Source organism: Temnothorax longispinosus, chromosome 9 (genome assembly GCF_030848805.1).
Source record: "Temnothorax longispinosus isolate EJ_2023e chromosome 9, Tlon_JGU_v1, whole genome shotgun sequence".
NCBI lineage: Eukaryota > Metazoa > Arthropoda > Insecta > Hymenoptera > Formicidae > Temnothorax > Temnothorax longispinosus.
The window spans coordinates 17,361,056-17,375,729 of record NC_092366.1 but is presented as its reverse complement, the minus strand read 5'-3'; the positions used below and the strand labels follow the sequence as shown (position 1 = coordinate 17,375,729).

General features: G+C 43.0%; 1 protein-coding gene across 1 annotated transcript; it reads left to right on the top strand.

Moving 5' to 3' along the window:
- The first annotated feature begins 5,796 nt into the window (after positions 1-5,796).
- LOC139818866 (uncharacterized) lies at positions 5,797-10,833 on the top strand. The gene has a single exon (XM_071787866.1). It carries the CDS (start codon positions 7,014-7,016, stop codon positions 8,148-8,150), a length of 1,137 nt encoding a protein of 378 aa, XP_071643967.1. The 5' UTR covers positions 5,797-7,013; the 3' UTR covers positions 8,151-10,833.
- The last annotated feature ends 3,841 nt before the right edge of the window (positions 10,834-14,674 follow it).

Below are 14,674 nucleotides of genomic sequence, written 5' to 3'. Positions count from 1 at the left end.
TTTCTCTTAATATTAAAATATGTAATTTTATAAATATACAATAAACTATCTGACTTTCTCACTAATCTCACGCAGAAAAATATAATTAAAGATGTTTAAAACCAGCTTAAATTCAGGATAAAAAATGCTGTAAGGTATTTCTATCAAACAAAACATCAGTGATAAAAAAAGTAAATCTATAAGCATAGGTGGGCTCAGACCAGATCGCTATATCTTTGGAAGTGATGCACGAGGGAGCGGAAAGCTGTGGAAGAGGGCGGAGTGTAAAGAAGAGAAAATCAACCCGCATGTACTCGTATACGCACTCGAAAACGAAAAGTACTTTCGGGCATGCGGAGGCGGGAACCATAAAATGCACCGAGCGGCGGCGGTGGTGCGCGCCCTTCTCGGCCAAATGCAACTCTGAAAAGCCACGAGAAATGTTTGTAATTGGGATCGTTGGCCCATGCTCTCTGGGCTCAACGCGTTTAAGAGAGAAAGAGAGAAACGGAGAAAGAGCGGGCTCCCTTTTTGCTCGAGTGCGCGCGTACGCTTTTGCGATACGCGTCGGCGTTTTATTTTGTTAGAGCGCCTATATTCGGCGCATTAAACAGTTCATAACGTAAGATACTGCGCATAATCTTCTGCGTAAAAAAACTTAAATGTAGCTGTATTTCTGTAAATAATTATTCAGTCATAGTTAAATATTGGAAAAAAGACAGGATGAGAGAAAGACAGAGAGAGCCGCATTATTTTGCTAAAAAAATATTTAAAAAATCATAATCTTTTATATATAATTATTAACGCAATTACTAAAATTTCACTGTATAAGACTTAAATTTAATGGGCTGATATTATTCTGATTTTTCTCTTATTTTTATATATAATATTGTAATAGCTTTTCCATGATTTTTCATATTGCTGGTTGCAGTAATAAAGTGTTCACACAGAAGAGCGATCACCGATAATTCACCCATTAAGTATTTCCCACTTAACGACGACATCGTTAGCGTCGGGCGCGCCAATGTGTGTCCATCAATATTTCATAAGTCTCGAGTAAAAGCAGCGAGTGTTTACCGCGTTCTAAGCAACTAAGCGAATCCTCGATCTCGTTCGCCGGTTAGCCGTAAGTGTGCTCCCCGCCGGCAAATTTGCATTGAATTGAATTTCAGATTCGGTCGCGCGGCTTCACCGCAATCGGGCCGCCGTTGAGGGCCCCCTCCGAACCCCCCTCCGTGTCTTTCTTCAATCTGCGCGAAATCAAATGAGACAATATACAGGGTGAACCACGTAATTTAACCACGCCGATTAATCAATATCGTTGATAGGACGATCTAAACTTATTTGTCTTGTTATTATCTTTTATAAATATTGAATAATTTGCTTTAGAATAGTCCGCAGAATGATTTCCGATATGGCGATATACATATCTTTCGACAGTCGTCCATCTTAAATATTTCCAAAATCATATTCAACCTTTAAAATGAATAATCGATTTATCTGACTATATTTTCCGATGTCTGATATTCACTCAAATACAAAGCTCGCAATATACATCGTACGAATAAGGACTCAATCGTGATAAAAAGAATCTTCAATTTACCATCTCCGAACCGCATAGGTAAATGGCTCTTCCTACTCGATGCGAAAAGGAGTGAGGGGGGGAGTCGCGGAGGACATCTCGGTGTCGGTGGCGAAAATGGCAGACGCGGCAAGGGACGGGGAGGAAAAGGACGAGACGAGGCTCTCGAGTAGAGAGAAGGGGTGTGAGATTCTCGACGAAGCGGGAAAACGACGTCTTGAAAAAGGTGCAAAGCCGACAGTATTCTTTGTAGCGGGGATATTCGCCTTGTGCCGCCAAGACCTCTTCGCACTTCTTTACCTTTCCGCATCCCACCCTCCGGCTCCTGCGACGCTTTCGACTTTCTTGCGCAGCGCCTTCTTCATCCTCGCGACTACCATCACCACCACCATCACCACCACCACCACCACGTCGTTGCTACTACTACTACCACCGACTCAACTACCACCAATCCAACTGCCACCGCCGTCACGAGGATCGGCTAGTAGTAGCAGCGACTTACTTCTCCGCCCAATGCCGGATCCCTCGCCCGACTGGAGACTCTCTTTCGGCACGGGATATTTACCAACATCCAAGATGGCGGCATAATCTCGCGGAGCTTTTTGCGGGGAGGGCCAAGAACGGCGACGAGGACGAGTCATCCGCACAGCGGCGACGCGGTCTTTCTCCGCCAGTAAACACTCACTCACTCTCTCTCTCTCTCTTTCTCTCGCTGCTCCTCTCACGATTCTTACTAACTTCGTCCTCGTCTTATTCTTCTTCGTCCTCCTCCTCTTTGAGCTCTTTGTGAGCTTTGTGCCGCACACCGTGCACTTTTGTCACCGCAAAAGCGGCTGCGCTTCTATTTTTCAACGTCGACTGCTCTCCCGCGAGATTGAGGATTTTAGGTCGCATAGTGCTATGTAGACGACGAAATGCGTCGGCGGTTCCTTAATCCGCGAATTTCTTTGCACATGTGTCGCGAAAATTTTCTAAAATTTTCTTGTAAAACGTATTTAAGATTATTTTACAAAACGGTATAACGTAAATTATTACTTGTTTTAGTGCTATATTCTGAAATATTATTATATTATGAAACTACACGATTGATTAAAACTTCAGTATATAGAAATTTAATTGATAAAATTGGATGTGTGCGCTGACATATTTCGTTATGAAAAAATTATGTCTATTAAATACATAGATAAATTTACAATATAGCATATGTTTACATTCTTAGTTCGTGTACGTCGTAATTTATCAGATCCACTAACAAGTTATAAATTTCTCTCAAAAAATCTTTGCTAAAAGTTAAATTAAACCACATATCACGCATTAAAACTAATCTATGTATTCTTAAAGTTTTTTTTATCTTCAAGTTAAATCCACTATTCAGATACTCTTTCACCTTTTCTTTCTCAAATGGTAAATAAATTATCTGCTTAAAAAACAACATTGTGTTTAAATGTCAATTATGAGTTTTACGTAAAACGTTCGAACAATCTTCACAAAAAAATCGGTCAAATCGAAGTTCGATCCCGAATCCAGCGCAAATTCATTCCGCTATACGTAGTTTCGTAGCCGCGAGTATAAAGCCGACGACACCCGATCGCGGTTTGCCTTGGAATTTCCAGAAGATTTGGTCCGAGGAAACTGACGGTGGCGGGAACGGGGACAGGAGGAGGCAGGGGGCGAGAGGGAAGAAATCAGGAGGTAAATACGAGCGGCGAGAGTCCAGGGTAAGAAGCAATCGGATCGAATGGTGGAACTCTCGGAATCCGCAATCCGCCGCGAAGTGAATGGCGGAACCTCGAAGAGTTCTATGGAGCGGGGTGCACTCCACCCCGCGCGGGCGCCGCGCGTTTTCCTTTCCTCCACCCCTGTCGTCCTCGTCGGTCTTAAGATTAAGGCGCGGTAATCGCTGAATCGGCAAGGGAGGCCGAGAGGCACGGAACTTTTCAAGCACTTCTTCGCGATGTCCCCCGCGCGAGAAAAAAACTCTGCGAGAAATGCATGACGAAAATATTTTTATTGAGAATCGCTACGTGTTAACGGACCTCGCTTTTCTTGCGCAGCAGAATGCAATTGCTTGTTTCTGCCTGAGGATATCAGTAGACAATGATATTACTGTTTTGTTGCACGAGTAAATAAAAGTAAAAATTGTTAAGCCTAATACAATAACTTTCGACTTTAGATATTGTAATATATCTTCTCATCTTTTTTATCGTGTTTGCTTTTCCTCCTATGGATACTTGGATGGATTTAGAATAACATTTTTTTAAAGATTGTCAAAGTGTTAAATTATACGTCTTGAATTATAAGCAATTAGGAATAAAGCACTAAAGTATCAGTATATATAGAGAGATATATGGAACAGACAGGTGCACGGCAATATAGGACGCAAGACACCGAATAATAATCATTACAACGTCTCGCGCGTCGTGAAATTTCAGAGGCACAACGACACAATACGCGGCATTAACATTAGCGCGAACGGATATTGAAATCCAGCACACGAAGAGCGCCTGTAACAAAGAAGCGGAAGCGGCGGGGGAATGGCAGTTGGCGAAGAGTTTCGCCCGCGCGTACGTGGAGTAAGTGCAATAATACCAGATTATTTGCACCGCAAAGCCATGCGTACGGGTAAACACAATATTCGCTCTCGGCTCGGCTCGACTCTGTGAACCGATAGTGCGCCCAGGTAGACTCGCATCCGCATCTATATCGCGGTTCCGCCGTATCTCCCATCTCTCTCGATCTCCCTAATTCCTATCTCCCTCTCGCTCGTACACCCAGGCGTCATAAATGTCTCGATACATTCACCCTAAATCCAGACAGGTTTTTCGAAAAGATGCACCGAATCCAAATATATGATACTCTGTCAGCATTATTACTAGAAAATAATTAGGAAATATTCGTTTGTGCATTCTCGCAGCTGATTTATCAAGATAAAATTTCGTCTGCGTCAATAAACTACGTTAAGTAAATTAAGATCAAATTTAGCTCGTTAAGTAAAGATTGAAGTGATTTTATTTGATAATAAAATGGAAAAGGAATATATCCTTATTTTCATCAAATTTATAAGGTACAAATTATTATCTTAGCTATAAGACCATAATTTATATCTTATAATAATATTTATCATGTGGTTTTTATTAGTAATAATTATTACATGTATTAATATATCCAGTGGAGCTAGTGAATATTACGGCATTTATCAAACCTAGTGTACATATCCATGTTTCTCGTGCACGCCTCTCACCCCTAACAGCTTCTCTCTCACTCCCACCCTCTCTCTCTCTCTCTCTCTCGCTCTCTCTCTATGTACCGCTCTGGCGTAATACAGATTCTATTTGAGCTGCCTCAGGGAAGTTAACTTGTGATGCGTGCAGCTCGTCTCGCTCTGTTGGCGATTCTACGGATCTAGTCGATGGTTGGTTGGTTGCAGCACTTCCACGATGAAAATGCGACGCGATAATGGCGCTTAATTATTTCTTTAACCCCTGCCCCGCGCTACGTCAGGTTACTCAACCAATAAGATAAAAATTTGTCGCTATAAAAAACGCAACAAGATGCTCGAAACAACACAGAAATTTTAGAAAATCTAATTCTACGATGGATTTTTAAATGAATTTAAACCAGGATTTTTTCTCGAAAAGTTTCTCATAAATATTTTGATATAATAAATAATTTAGAATGTAAACTTCAAAATATTTTTCTACATATTAAGCTATTTGAAACGAAATGTCTATTTGTTGGAAATTTCCTTTAAGCTAAAAACGAATATGAGAGATTATAAAATTATGAAGATAAAATAAATATATTCTCGGGATTTTCAGATATTAAATTAAATCAATTCATAGTCTCGCGTTTTTAAAGTGCCGTTTAAAAAAAAAAAAAGAACGTCCACAAAATTAATGTCGAAAAAGCAATCGCACGACGGAGAAGGTCGCGTCGCCGGCGACTGCTCGTAGATCAGTGGCTCGCGCTCCATCTTCATCGCGCCGCTCAAAGCAAATCAGCCTTCGAAGTGTTACAATTTCGCCCTCCCGCCCTCTCCACAACCCCCGCCTCGAAAGTCCCTTTAACTATCCCGCTATTTTCCTAACTCCCGTCCTAACCCCCTCCGGGGCTTTCTCCCCGTTCTCCACGTCGCTCCTCTACTCTTGCAGGGTGGAAACACGTCGGTCCGACCGGCTGGGGTGGTTTCGTCTAACGGGGTGCGAGCCGGGGTGGGGGTCGAAACGCCCGCCCATTGGTCCGCCCACGTAGGACCGAAACGGTCGCTTCAAATCAATTCGAGACTCGATCTCACCCTGTAGACGATTCTCCGCTCGCGATCGTGCACCCTCCGTCGTTCGCGAGTTCGTGGCATCCGATCTCGGCCCGTCTTAATCTTAGAAAAAGCGTGTCAATGCCAAAAGAAACTTATGACGACCCTCGAAAACGTCGCGAAAGATTCGCGCGCGTGAAACCTCGATATAAATCGCGAGTCGGCTTTCAGGAGACAATTTAGTTCAAATCAAAATCATTTTTAATGAGGAGGGAAGGTCGTACGATCTCGTGACTGCAAGATTATTTTATAGCAAGTGAACTGGCGAGAAGATACCGAAGATCCCATCGAGTCCGTGTGATTGGATGTTGCTGGAAGGTGCGCGATGAAATGTATCCCCGTAGACAAATCGCGAGAGACGATTTCCTATCCTTAACAATGTTTCGTCGGACGACTGATGTGTGCATCGCAGCTTGAACTTACACGAGTCGGATGGAAGTAAGACGAAGAAACAGGACGAAGCGAAAAAGTCCCGTTATCGTTGTGGAAACAAACTATTAGCGTAAGATAGCACTCATCAAGCGGAGGATAGAGTGACGGATTGAATGTGACAGTCGCTCCGCTGAAACATATCGCAACAGAAGTAACTCGCGTGTTGTCCCGACGACGGACGATCCGCGGAAAAATTTCGTGAAGTGCGGTACAGTCATTTAATGTTCGTATAACGACACTGCAACTTGTATCACAATGTTAATGGTAACGACGAGTAAATCGTAACAACTATTTGTATCAAAGAAATTTCGTGGATAATTAACATGTGGAACTCTTGTTATATTCTGACGGATGCAGTTTTCTTCCGTGATTATGTTGGACAAGAACTGATATAACTGATTCTTGTTGAGAAGTGTTTTTGTATAAGTGAAATATTTCGTATTCGCGGACAACTCGGCACTTGGTATGATCAATCTAGAACTTGTAATACGTAATTTCTTTCTTTGTTAACAACTAAATAATTTGAAGGTTTCATATCGGAGAAATACTGAAAGAAAAAAAAAGTTTTGATAAGATTTTGTATCGAGTTTGGACTTTTGATGGAGGATGAGAGCGAGCAGTAGTCTCGAAGAGTCGACCGCGGGACCGACGGCGAAATAAACGAGCACCCCGGTGGCAGGCCCTTATGCTCATGAGGCGGCGATCACGATGGAGCCACGTGCGATGATGATGTCGAACCTGTCGTGCGACGGCTGCGCGGACAGCGACCGGGATTCGGACAGTAGCAGCATGATCGTCGACCCGGTGAGTCTCGACAAGAACGACCTGTCGCCGCCGTCGCAGACGTCGTCGAGCCCGGTAATACCGAGCTGCTCGCCGGTACCAACGTCGACGTCGGTGCCGCCGTCGGCCGGCAGGAGTCGAAGCGGCGGTGGTGGTGGTGGCGGCGGCGGCAGCGGCGGCGGGCGCTCTTCTAAGAAAACGTACTCGATGATGTCGGCGTCGAGTCAATCGGGAAAATCCGGTGGTTCCAGTCAATCGCCCTCCGGCTACGGTTCCGACAAAATGTCGTCGTCCCTGATAAAACCGCCGTACTCGTACATCGCGCTGATCACCATGGCGATCCTGCAATCGCCGCAGAAGAAGCTGACGTTGAGCGGCATCTGCGAGTTTATCATGTCCCGCTTTCCTTACTACCACGATAAGTTTCCCGCCTGGCAGAACTCCATCAGGCACAATCTCTCGCTCAACGATTGCTTCATCAAGATTCCGCGCGAGCCCGGGAACCCGGGAAAAGGCAACTACTGGACGCTGGACCCATTGGCGGAGGACATGTTCGACAACGGTAGCTTCCTGAGACGCAGGAAGCGATACAAGAGGCCGCCGCCGCACTACGTGCTGCGGGACCGAGCGATCATGGCCACCTTCGCCATCTGCGGCGACCGGGGACCCTGTCCGGGTGGCGGTGGCGGTCACCCGGGTGCTCTAGCCTATCCCGGAGCCGCTTATCTATCGCCACCGCCCGGTCTGCCGTTGCTAGACTTCTCCCCGACGACCCTGGAGGCGTTGAAGCTCGGTGGGTTCCTGGAACCGCCGCCACCGCTCTACAAACCAGTGCCCATCACGGCGCCGCCGATTAGACAGATGGACCCGACCTCCACCAGGATCACGACGCTGCCGACCAGCCACACGACGAGCGTCGACAAGAGGCGCAACTTCAGCATCGACGCGCTCATCGGCAAGCAAGCAGCCAGCGATCAGAACTGCGGCGCGTTATTAGATCTCAGCCCGTCGGAGCACAGAGAGATTAGGAGCCAGGCGTCCGCCTTCTCACCGCTCGTCTAGGAGCCTGGCGACTTTTCTTTTCCAATCGACAAAGACAGATGGTGACTTTCCGAAAGTATTAACTTTTTAGCACTCTATTGCGAGCTTGGCGTGATTGATAATTATTTTGGGAGGGCCAGAAGTGACATAACTAAGCGTGTTCTTATAAGAAGAATTCATAATTATTGCTATATAAAGAAGCGAGTTCCGACATTATCGACAGTTTGAATCCAGAAGCTTCAGCTTCTGCCCCTCAAAATAAAGAAATGGAAGAGAAATCGTAGTTTCTCTTCCTAGGAAGAAGAATGATAGGATTTCAAAGTGAACACTAATCGCGTTGGTGAACCGTGCTCATCAAAGACTGATCAGAGACTTGACTGGTCAAGAATGATTCGAGGAAGTTTAAAACAATCGCACTGCAAAGGACCACTCGTTCCAGAGGCGATGGTAATTGATGTCGTTTAGCAGATATTCTTTTCGATCAATGCTGTCCAAATGAAATAAACATTTTGATCTCGCAAATGAACAAAACATGATGTCGTTTCGCAATTTAAAAATCGTTTCTTCCTATGGATCACAGTTTATTTATGGTCTACATCGAAGAAAGAAATATATGTTATTAAAGCAAAGTTTAAAAAAAAATATTTATTTTTTATTATATCGTCAATGTTTTCTATATCATTTGGGCAGAATTTATCTGTAACAAAACTGTTATATTTGACATGCGTTTTGTGAAGCTCCGACACGGATTTCTGAAAATTAGCGGATGTTCGTTCTGCATGTATTAGCCGTACATTTCCGCGATAAAATATTCAGGCGATTGCAGGCGACAAGAGGGACGTACATCGAGATCGAAATTCAGGCATTGTCTGTGTTATATATCCTAGTTTTTATTCGGTAAGGCGAAATGAGGGTCATGCTTCATGTAATCAAACCTGGCGAAATTCCTGTTATGAAATTCCTGATGGTCGTTTCTTACCGAGTAGGTAATCAAGATGCGTCGCAGAAACTATAGAAATACGTATGAATCGACTTAATAAAGATGTATATCGAGGATAATATAGCGCATCCCGTACATATCGGCGCATCTCTGTAAAAAGGCGTAGTGCAATAGAGCGTAGCATTTTTATTTAACAATCTGCTAAGTGCTGCTTCTTAAGACGACTAGTGGAAGATGCATTATAATTATTTTAATTCACTCCTGAAATTATATTTCAATCGTGAATCTTTTTCCGTTCACTACTTTTTATAAATTTTTTTCGTAAAAAATTTGTTTTTCAAGAGACTGAAATCTTTATTATCACCATTATATATAATTATTTAATTATAATTGAAAATTTTTTAGAATTATTACTAGTTTCTTTCTTGGAATATAATATTTTCTTTGGTTAATCATCCCGATAACATTAATTATTACGAATCTCGTCAACACACAGCAACCGGAGAAGTGAAACAATAATGTACTTCCACTCGTCAAACGAGCTTTTGCGAACAAAGTTCGTCGCGCGGATAAGTTGCCCCGCGTTCCCCTCGATTTCACTTTCGTTGCCCGGATCCGTCGGTTAGGCGAACTTAGGCCGCTTCCGTATGGCCGATTAATATCGGCATTGTAAATACGAGTCCCGGACAAATATATGCGCAGCACTCTGTTATAGCGGGGAGAAGTCTTTCTTCGGTGGATTTAATGTAAAGCCGCCGCCCCGTCCTCCCAATTTAGCCGTAAGCGGTCAAGTAGACGTTTGATGTACATACAGTGAATCCGTAGCGCGATCCATACGTAATTGTGAATACCTATATGGCATTTTATGACTAGGATACGTTTTTCGTTTCGCGTGATGAAGTGGCCGCAGCTTTGAAGATAATGACGATCCCTAATGACGCTTTTAATTCGTTACGTTTTGCATTTGTATCCGATAAAGGAGCAATCCTGTGTGTAATCTTTAATACAAATTTCTGTCCGAAACTTAAAACAAACGAGTATAATTTAAGTATTTTAAAAATGGCAATACAAAAAAAATTTAATTTGTGAAAAGAATACAAATTAATTAAAGTGCACGTTTGGTCCTAAAGTTTCAGAAAGCTAAAATTATAAGACCTAATTAAATTTTGCGGCAAATTATAGTAAAAATTATGGAAAAAACCTTGTGCTGATAAAATCTAAATTTGTTAAAGCCAAGCACTGTCGAAATATACATGATCGATTAGTACATTAATTCAATGCTTGCACGTGAGAAGTGACGTGGCATTTAATGAAAAATACATGACGCGCTTGAAAAATGCTTTTGAAAGCTCATACCAATGTATATAATTTACGTTCAATAGCGAAATTGAGATCTAGCGGATCCAAATTATTTTGATGTAAAAATAAACAAGCCTACTATTCTTACATTGCGACGGTCAGTGAAAATGTGAAAATCTTGTAACGAGCGAATATTTAGCAAATTGCAACGGTGATATACGATATATTTTATTAATCTCGTATATTTTTCAATCGTTACGAGACGCGCACGTCGCGGTACTTCACTTTGTTCCTCCGCTAAGAATAAAGAAGCAGCGAAATCGAGATATATGTTTAGTTATAGGCTACACACATCCTATCGTTAAAAAGAATCGTCAGTAGATCTTAGTAAGTATTGTATGTGTCAAAATGATAGATTTATAATAATATGTAATAATAAAAACAATAAAGTATCGTTAAGTATAAGCGCGGCGACTGGTCTAACCCAATCTTCCCCTTATAAGCCTCTTCTTATCTGCCTCGGTTTATTCTTCGTCGATACGATAATTACAGATTAAAATCTTACTAGATAATTAAAGGGTAGAAGCAAAAGGTCGTGTAAAAGCACCGGGTGTATCCGGCCGAGAGAAGTGAACAATTCTCCCCGTCTCTGCTTCGGTATATATAGGAAAAGATGTCGTGCGCGCGAAATAAGGCGATAACGGAAAAGACGCGAGAGAAGTCGACGGTAAAACGGTAACGCGGAAACGAAAGACGAGGAGGAGAGGGCGTACAAAGCAATATCTTGTTTACCCGCTTCTCCCGGCGCTGGCAATACGAAGCGGAAAAGAGAAGAGGGCGGCGACGGTGGAGCGCAGAATGAGTAGATTTTCATTGCAGTTTAATCCCTGTCCCCGTGTCCCCCCACACGAAGACGGTATTCTAAACGGCGATACGAAGGCAACTCTTGTCGCTTGGGGTGACGATATTACATTCCTCGATCGTGACGAAGATAACGGCCGTCACCGTCACCGCCGTCGCATCCCGCAGCACTTGGAGCATCGCGCTTAAAACGCGCCTCTCCTCCACTCCACAGCACCGGTTTTCCCTCCCTGTCATTCCGTTTCTCTTCCCGCGTTTGCTTTTCTCTCCTATTTCTCCACGCGTCGCAGAGAGGAAAATTTACGACGCGACGCGGTTTGCAAGAGACTATTAGTGTCTTGCGCACGTGAGTATACGCGCTCTTGCGTGTGCGAATCGAGAGCGATAAAAATAGCCACGTGCATCAAGCATTTTGAGTACAAATGCAGCTGAGTCAATTTATCTTTTATCTGTTTAGCGTGGCGTAATTTAATGTTGCTATTATAGGTAATCTTGTAAGAATCAGCGCTCTGCAGGAAACCCGCTTAGAGCGATTAGATCAATTAATTGATAAGCGAAAGCGAAAAACAAATTGTCTTTCGTATCTTTCTGTACGGGTATGATACTTGATCGCAATTTCAATACGGGAATAAAATCAATATTGTATAGAACTTTGTATTGATATTGCATTTGTCAGTGATAAGACTATCAAACGTGCTAATTCATTATAAAACAACTTGTTTTCTCGTCACGTAATTTTTTTTCACACCCCGTAATCGATTAATACATCTCATAAATCCGTCATATGGCAAGTGACATATTAGTTTTAATTTTAGATTTAAAAAAAGAGGTTAATATTTACCGAATAATGACGCAAAACTAGCATTGCAAATTGCAAATTTCATTATGAAATCGTTAGATTTACAAGTATTACGAGATTCACATTAGACCGCACAGATTTATGACACGTGTGCGTAAGACTTGCACGCGTGCTCCGAATAACGATGATGCTACAGTTTACAAAAGCAACTATTATTGCATTATCTCAAACGCGTTGCATGTAGGTAAACGCTATATCTCGCGAGGTGATAAAATAATTGCGCGCGTGCGATAAGAGGGTCGAGGAGTCCAGGGTCGAGAAGGAAAATTCAGAGGTAGGTAGATAGATAGATAGACACTAAATCGTAGATAAACATTTACCAATAATTTAATTGCGCTGAAAGAGTTCGACTTAGCGCAATTTATCAAACAACGCTCTTAGACGATTATTTATAACACTGCAACGTTATCGCTCATTCGTTATGTATTCCAAATGATTCGCGATTTCAGCATACTCGTTTACATTGTCAAGCTCCTAATTAAAATCAATATCTGTAATTAGAAAATAAAAAATTTCTCACTATAAAGAAAAGTCCATTTAGAATAAAAATATATAATTCTCGTTTAGTTAAAACAATGATCGTATTACGAATATAAATTACATAGAACAGATTTTCTTATAGAGAAAGAAACTTCACTTATTCAATTAATTTATAAATAAGTTATAAATCTCACTTCTCGTTTGTCGTATTTCATTCCGTTCAGCAATCACAGTATAATTTTAAGCATACTCTATCTTAACTTAACTAAGCTGACAGTAATTTCGATACAAATGCTAACGGACATCCTATAAGCTGCTTTTCTTTGTCTAAACGTAAAGGACATAACTGGTAGACAAGTTACAACTATCTCGACTCGCGATGAGCATAAGTAGGTAGTCAGCGGGAAAAACGAAAGGGCGGGAGGAAGGGAGAATCGTATATCGTTGTCACGATCGTGGTTCTTCGCGCGTGCAACACCCCTTTAATCGTCCGTCAAGTGTGTGTGCATTCGGAATGCAATATATCCTGTCGGCCACGTGCCGTTCACGTGCCGCTAAGTGTTTGTTTCGGTTTGCATTGTCACCACGGATACAAGCGCGGCGCCCGTGCCAAAGGCGTGTGCCGGCCCGTATACTTACAAGGGGGGATGAAGAAGGAGGAGGTGAGTCTCGCGCGTCGCCCCCCTTTCATAACTCTCCTCGCTCAGGGGGTAAATAACGTGCCGGTGGTTGACAATTAGAAGCGATGGGAACGAGGTTCATTATGCGAGGAGAGACAAGATCCCTCTGATCCGTCGAGCGTACCCGTGAAACGCGGAAATATTTTCGATCTGGGTGCACCAATTCTTATCCCCCCCCTGCCTCTCCTCTCCCTTCTCTTTCTCACAATCAGTATCAATCGGGGACTCGAACTTTTCTGTTCGCATATCAACCCATTGAAAATTACTTCATCCAAAAATGTCGAAAAGAATTTTTAACAACGATCTTCGAGAGAAGACGCGACCTTTTATTTATTGCTTTACTCTGATTATAATTGCAAAATAATGAAATCTGTAAGATCGGTAGTAAACATCTTAGGCATGTAGAGATGTTGACGACTCACTCAGTAGAAGCCAATAGCATTATGTGAGTTTAGAACCATGTTATGCTGTGCAGCATAAAGTACCGCAAGTTAGAATCTTATTTAGATATTAATACAACGATCACAAATAAAATTATTAATGTATTTTATTTGCCGATTACTATTCTTATCTAAAAAAAAATGCAAATTATTAATTACAATATGCAATTTATTAATCGAAAAGACGTAGGGGCTCTTTGCGTAGAAACTCGACAAGTTCAACTGCGCCATTGAGCTATCAAAGCGGGACGACGAGACCAAAGAAACGCACAGGATCAGCCGTGCTTGGTTTTATCGCGGAAACTTAGCGCTGAAGAGAGAAACGAGTCTTCTTCGTTGTTGAGGGTAAGCGTGAAACGAAGAGAGCATTAGCTACGGTCACACGTACATGCACAAAACGGTGCTTCAACAGCATGGTGTGGTGTGGAGTGGAATGGTAATAAGTCGCCGGGACGGTGTACACACAAGGTAGAAGGGATCTGATAGTCAGCTACTTCGCTTTCTGTCTTTCTGGAGCAGAGAGAGAGAGAAAGAGAACGAGAGAGGGAGAAAGAGAGAAAGAGAGAGAGAGAGAGAGAGAGAGAGAGAAGCAGCAGGCAATGACCAATATTATGATAATTCGAGCCTCTTGCGTTTTATCCGTCCGCGTCCTCCTCCGCTTCCTCCGTCTACTCTTCTCGCCACCCTCGCGGAGCGAGCACTCCGCTCACCCTTCCTCCCGCACCACCGGAAGCAAGGGCGGCGGCAGCCATGTTTCGGAGGCGCGGGCGTGGCCTTCCGGTTGCCCGGGGCAACCAGCGTTATCCGGATATCGACCTGGGAGCGACGAGAAGGGTGGCTAGGCTTCTGTCCGAGAGGGAAAATGTTATCACTGCTTTGTGGTGGCTAAGATAGCAACCCGCCCTTCCCCGTCGTTCCTGCGAATCTCTCTCTCACTCTCTCTCTTTCCTCCACTCCGTTCGCTCCTCTCCTCTCCCTCGTCCTGT

Excerpts from the sequence above, each read along its gene's own strand:
- LOC139818866 (XM_071787866.1), top strand. The coding sequence starts at position 7,014 with ATGGAGCCACGTGCGATGATGATGTCGAACCTGTCGTGCGACGGCTGC.